This window comes from Apis dorsata, unplaced genomic scaffold (assembly GCF_000469605.1).
Source record: "Apis dorsata unplaced genomic scaffold, Apis dorsata 1.3 scaffold_98, whole genome shotgun sequence".
Classification (NCBI taxonomy): domain Eukaryota; kingdom Metazoa; phylum Arthropoda; class Insecta; order Hymenoptera; family Apidae; genus Apis; species Apis dorsata.
This window is the reverse complement of record NW_006263396.1, coordinates 127,570-134,438: the sequence shown is the minus strand read 5'-3', so window position 1 is coordinate 134,438 and position 6,869 is coordinate 127,570. Positions and strand designations below refer to the sequence as shown.

General features: G+C 29.2%; 1 protein-coding gene and 1 long non-coding RNA gene across 5 annotated transcripts in view; both read right to left on the bottom strand.

Moving 5' to 3' along the window:
* LOC116185101 overlaps positions 1–2,176 on the bottom strand; it is a 4,078-nt gene extending 1,902 nt beyond the window's left edge. Inside the window, exon 1 of the long non-coding RNA XR_004149873.1 lies at positions 1,045–2,176. This is a non-coding gene — a long non-coding RNA (uncharacterized LOC116185101). The remainder of the gene's footprint in view (positions 1–1,044) is intronic.
* A 541-nt stretch (positions 2,177–2,717) lies between these two features.
* LOC102678620 (bromodomain-containing protein 2-like) overlaps positions 2,718–6,869 on the bottom strand; it is a 21,286-nt gene continuing 17,134 nt past the window's right edge. For 3 of the 4 annotated variants that reach the window (XM_031508709.1, XM_006612027.1, XM_031508708.1), the window contains 7 exons: positions 6,540–6,657; positions 5,849–6,220; positions 5,184–5,741; positions 4,620–4,762; positions 4,377–4,526; positions 3,904–4,209; positions 2,718–3,673 (listed from right to left, as the gene is read on the bottom strand). In XM_031508709.1, the coding sequence (XP_031364569.1) occupies positions 3,608–3,673; positions 3,904–4,209; positions 4,377–4,526; positions 4,620–4,762; positions 5,184–5,741; positions 5,849–6,220; positions 6,540–6,657 (1,713 nt within the window). In that variant the 3' untranslated portion in view covers positions 2,718–3,607. The remainder of the gene's footprint in view (positions 3,674–3,903; positions 4,210–4,376; positions 4,527–4,619; positions 4,763–5,183; positions 5,742–5,848; positions 6,221–6,539; positions 6,658–6,869) is intronic. The other variant, XM_006612028.1, reaches the window with a different exon arrangement.

The window sequence follows — 6,869 nt, the reverse complement described above, 5'->3', positions numbered from 1 at the left end:
TTTTTTTTTTTTTTTTTTTTTTTTTTTTTTTTTTTTTTTTACATTTCCTAACATTTTATATTGTATATTACATCGTATTATAACGTACCATCTATCGTATTCGAATATCAAATATAATTAATTTGTAATTATATATGCCAATAGACATGTTTTCGGAAATCTTGCTCGAATACCGATAATGATCGACGTTAGTAAACGGAAAAACAGTACATATTTATTACGCCTAGACTTAAACTTCGATTCGATTTATATCTATGACAATTCCATTATCTCCTCGAAACATCGCTTTTTTTTTTTTTTTTTTATATATCGAAAGAACACAAGATTATTTTTCTCACTTTCCCTTTTTTTCACATATTAATTAATGTCACCCTCGCAGGAAATCATCTCACTGCATTAAGTGCATACAACAAGAATTAACATACGGATGACTAAATCATTGTACATGCTAAGACGCGAATATTAATATCGCAGTGAATACATTGCTAAAAGTTGAGAGCCAAGATTTCATCGTAAATCTTGAATTTTGATTAGCAAACATCCGGGAACAATGCCGGTGTATTAAATAAAAAAAGATGTAAGATAGTCTACTGTATTGCTAGAATTAGTATTGACGATCAACGAATGCGTGATCGCATTGATATGAAAGCGCACACAACACATGAGAATAAAGAGCATTCCACGTATGAATGCTTATTATATTATTATCAATATTCCTTTTTTTTTTTTTTTTTTTTTTTCGTTCATCTCCGATGCACTTGACAACGAAAACAGGATTACGAATACCGACGCGAATATATACTTATAAATTTTCGCTTTCTATTTTTATTACACCTGGTGTGTACTATTTTCGAGCTCCTTGGTTGCGATCCTGTTTCTCAATATTCGATACAATATTTCAATCGGTCGCAAACAATGACAACACACAATAAATTCAATCAATATACCCGAGAAATATTTCGGACAATTATTTACGACATTATTTTTTTTCAAACCGTTATACGTTATTTCCCTGTCAATCATTTACTTGCACTTAGAATTCACATATCTCTTGCCTGTATCGTAATTGATAAGTATCTAAACGAATCATAGCCAGGCACACATACAATTAACGTTACTCTACAAACGTGGATATTTCGTGATCTTCGACATAGATACACGCCTCCTACGCTTTCCTGTTCGTTATCTCGACACGTTTTTCTTTAGCGTCGACTCCATTCACTCGTTTGGAGGAAACGCTCAAGAAATTTGAACGACTATTATATTAAACAAATTTAATGCGACGGAATCAGGTCTAAGCGTCTCTGTAATAATAAATCATTTGTATACACTGTAATGTCATCTTTAGGCGAGGGGGCATTTCAGCAATTTAAACGCAAGCCAAACTTTCGACGGAATTCTTGAAGATTCGGAAATAGATTTCTTCTTTTCCTTTTTCTTGTTTTCGATCGATCGCATTTTTCGCGAAATTTCTCTTCAAAATTTACATAATGTGCAATTACACGATCGATTTTTAAAGCGACGTTCAACGAAAACGTCAAACTCTACGAGGTTCGTCGAAAACAAAGTTATACGATACAATGATAGATCATGTTGAAAAAAAAAAAAAAAAAAACTCAGAATAAATAAAATTAAACATTACGTATTAGTGATCTATCATCGATATCTTATACACTTTGCCATTTGACAGAGTTTGAAAATAAGACGAATTCATTTTTTGATGATCTTACGAACATCGCGTATTTAGTATGTACCAAACTGCGTATTCGATCTTTGAATATTATTTAAGATCTTTGCATTGTTCGCAACTGTAAAGTATTTGTTCTAGTATCACGTAGAAAGGAACATGTATTTGTGAACAGTAAATTCTTTTGAATTAAGCAAAAAATAAAATTAAGCATATTTTGTTAATGCCACAAACGACTTGTGTCAGTGTAGCGTTCCTTTAATTCCAAATAAAACTCATTTGTTACGCTACGATAAAGAGAAAGACATTGCAGGTTTAAAGAGGCTCTTAAAAAAATAAAATTCCATTCAATGAAATAATTTAATAATAATAATAATAATAATAATATTAATAATAATATTAATAATAATAATTAATAATAATTAATATATAATAATAATAATATACCTTACATAATAACTCTTGTTATCATGTAATGTCTCTGTACCACTATAGCCATTATTTTTATAACTTCTACAAATTCAAATACTTCTTTAAAAATCCCTCTGTAATAGTAATATAATAATAGTAGTACGCAATAAATCCAAATTTTAATCAATAATCGGTTTTTTAATTAAATGTCATTTTTTGTACTTTTTGCCGATTGAATTTTGGATGCGCGTTATACAATTGCGTACATACATATATAAGGGCAATTTATATTTTGTAAAATTTGAATCGCTTTATCAAATCGCGATTCTGTAGTTATATTTCAATAATTTTCTTGAAATGTCTAACATTTCCTTAATGAACTATTTTCATAATTCATTTTATAAAACAAACATAATTGTTTTCTAAATAATGTTCCATTTACGAGCCGATACTGTGTCACATTTTCTGTTTCTGCGATCCCAAAGTATACCAATAATTAGGTACATACGTGGATCTGATCTAATAGTTGGTAGGATCGAAGCTATATCATTCTATAATCACCTTACGGTTATTCGTAATAATTGACGACTTTGTTCTAAGGTGAGTTTACAAATATTTATTTTTTCGTTTTTTCAAATCAACCGATTGGCCCTGATTTGATTCTCAAGTCAATCGAAATCGAGATAGACTTAACTGGGCTATCATAATGATCAATATGATTAAATTCACCAATGTATGTTCGCATTAGATATATTTTTCTATATTATTGACTTAACAAGTCTACCTATTTCGTGATTACAAATAGTGTATATTCATAATCGAGAAAGAAATCTGCAATAAAATTATTAGTAATTGCTAATAATTATATGTATTATTGGCAGAAACACTGTCTATGTAATCCTACCAACGATTAATGACTGAATGTGGAAAAATATAAAACTTAACTAAATGTACACAACTTTCACTCTGTTCACACTTTCATACTCATCTATTCTTTGACCGCACATTATACATTCTATTTTTCTCTCTCTCTCTCTCTCTCGCATACTCTTTCTTTCGTTCACTTATCATCTGTGTAATATTTTTTTGTTTTGTTTCGAAATTTACATAAAGTACAAACTTATGAAAACCGGAAAAATGTAACACAATAGTCAGTGTAGTATTTTTTAAAGTGTCGTGTAAGTATTTATCTAATTACATTAGGTCACACTTAGGTGTCCGTCGATTACACACAAGTTTGAGTTATTTGATAAACTGTTTCTTTGAATTCCGATCCACTCGGACAATGACGTTAAGGTTCTTTGTTGGAATGTCCCAACTCGCACCACCATTATATTATTTACTTTGTTACACCGACTTTTTCGATTCGGTTTATTTTATTATTTATTATTATTATTATTTGTTATTGACTGACGTATATATTATACGTTTTTATCGTATCATCCAGCGCCAAATATTCATCCAAGTCTTGCCCGGTTTTAGTGGATTTACAACGAACAGCAAATAACATTATAACGACTCCTCAAATGCTGCCATCAAATCACTTTGCATGTTCATGTCAATTTGTCCAGCCATCTGAAATAATAAATATATCCAATCTTGGCAAATTCGTCTACCAAAATCTGTAGACGATAAAGAAAATTTATTTATGATTCAAACTTTCTACAAAAAAATAATTAAATATTTCTAATTTTTATATAAGAGACTATATATATATATATATATATTATTTGAATTTTCATATATTTAAATTTAAAGTTTTACGAAACATGAAATACTCGTATAAAAAGTATAATAGAACTTACCGCTTCGCGTCGTCGTCGTTCTTGCTCTCGTAGCCTTTGACGTTCTCTTTCAGCTGCGGCTTTATCCTGATTGGATGAATGACTTGGACTACTACTATCAGTATCAACAATGGCTTTGACTTCTTCTGCTCTTGACGTAGCAGTCATCACATTTCCTTGTTGATCACCAACAGTTTTTCTAACTTTGTCTAAAGCGTCTTCTTCTTCTCGTTCTCTTCTTCTTTCATTTTCTTGTCGTAAACGTTCTCGTTCTGCTTGTTCTTTTTGTTGTCTACGCATTTCTTGTTGTTCCAATAAAGCTCTTTGCTATAGGAATAATTAGATATTTATTTTTAAATATATCATATATATATATTAATTTATATATATGAAAGTCTTCATTTAATTTTATTAAATAATCAAATAAAAAGCATTATATTAATATGTACAATAATATTATTATATTATTTATAAAATAAATATATTTCACTAACCCTGTCTTGCTTTTCTTTTGCTTGTTTTTTGAATGCTTGGAATGAATCCTGTGCTGCACTTTTCATGCTACTTCCTGCTGCGGATTGAGGACTTGATGCTTGTGCTAAAGATGACCATGATGAGGCATTTTTCACATTTTGTTCTACAGTCTATATAAGAATAAATAAGTAAAAAAATTAAATATTTAGAAAAATACAGAAAGAAAATTATGTAACATTACAAAAATTTGAAAATCTTCTTACCTTATTTTTAAAAGCTGAAGCAAAATTCGACACAGGATTTTTTGAATCGGGTGGTGTCATCTTTTTCTCAGGCATGAGCTGTGAACTCGAATGATTACTCATTGATGGCATCCCTGTATTCATCTCTGCAAAAAGAGCTCCGGCTAGAGCAACGGCATTATATATTTGATTAGTAAGCAGTTAATATAGCAATTTAAAATGTGAACAACATACATAAATAACAAGGATTAAATAAAGTTGATTTTTAATAAAGTTATAATACATTTAATTTGCAATATCAGAAAATATGTAATACATTATCATGCTCTATAAAGAAAAAGTGAAGAAGCAAATTTGAAAAGTGAAGAAATGAATTATTTGAAAAATATAAAAATAAAAATATTTACAAATATTAAGTTAATATATTATTTTAGTATAGATTAAATCAGCAGAAATGAATAGAAAATAATAATGATTAGATGGTAGATATAATGAATTAAATTTAAAGATAAAAATTATAATTTGCAGCAACATAACATAATATTCAAATGCATGCTTTAAATCTAAACTAATCATAATACATACCATCCATAGGCTTTTGAGGCATTTGCGATTGAGAAATTGATACTGATTTCTCTTCTTTCTTAATTGGAATTTGCGACATTTGCATTGGCATAGATGACTGCATGGGCATAGGATCAAAAATTGAACCTATTCCGCCCATACTCATTCCCATATTAAGACCAGATATGCCATTATTATTTAACATATTAGGCGGAGAATTCTCACGCTTAATATTAGAAAATCCATTGGAATGCTGTTGTGATATTGTAGCATTGTGAGAATTTTGTATATTAGTTAAAGGTGATGTTGTATTTATCATATTTTCCAACTGATTGTGCATTGACATATGAGTAGCTAATCCTTGTTGTAAATTCATATTCAGATTGGCCATGGTCATATTTCCCAAATTTAGATTAGATGCCATACTTGTAGGCATCATATTCACTGGTGTTTTTATATCAGGCAGTAAATTTAAATTGGTGTTATTAGTTGTTGTATGTGGTGTTTGAATCATTGGTATATGCGGTTTTTTTTTTAATGACATTTGTTCCAACGATGTTTGTGTAGTAGGCACAGGAGCTGTTCAAAAAAAATATTTTTTTCATAAAATATTCATATAAAATAAATAAATAAATTTTATAAATTTTAATATATTATTATAATATACAATATAATAAAATACGTACCTAGAGTATTATATGGTTGTAAAAGATCTGATTGTTGAGTTAGAGTTGTCCCATCTGTGGGTACAGGAGTGTTTGCATTTGAAAAGGAACTAACAGATGTAGGTGGCTGTGGTGGCTGAGGCACAACCGGTGAAGCTACTATAGAATTCGTATTTGTAGGTGTAACACTTGGTGGTGGAGTTGGTACAGATACTGATGGAGTTGGTGGGTTGGATGTAGTTGGTGGTGGCGGTGTAGGTTTTTTTACAGGAGCAGCTGTAGCCATAGCTGTAGATCGAGGAGGTTGAGCGGGCATAGATGTGTGACTCGCTACAGGCATTCCTTGACCAGCTGTAACAGCAGCTACTGCTACAGATTGTTGACTATTGCCACCTAATAAAATTTTATTAAACATTAAATATAAAATAGAAAATTTAAAACATTTTAAATTATCATATAAATATGCGACGTGCTTTTAATATTATACATTCTTATACGTCGCAATAATGAAAAGAATATTATAATATATCTTTTTGTTTAATATAATTGATGATGATAATGATGAAATGATTTATACAAATGATGTTTAATATAATTAAATATTAAATTAAAATATATATTTAAGAATTGCATAATCTGAAAATTAAGAATAATAAAATCGCATAAATATGTTTTTTTTAAAAATTTAAATTAATTTAAATTGTTTACATACCTTGCTCTGAAGAAACATTACTAGATTGAGTTACAGCTGGTTTTGTAATTGGTCCCGTAGAATTTGTTGGGGGTTGATTGTTCATTAAAAGACCTCCAGTATGATTCAATGTAGGTGCCTAAAGAGTGCACTATTATTTAATATATTGTGCATAAAAAAAATGTAAAAAGTTATTAGAAATACTATATATATGTGAAACAATTCATATATACCCTAATATAAATAAAATTAATAAAGAACTTAAAAATAATTATTATAATACGAAAGGATATAATTTATATGCACACATCATATACATACATATACATATATATATATATATGCACATGC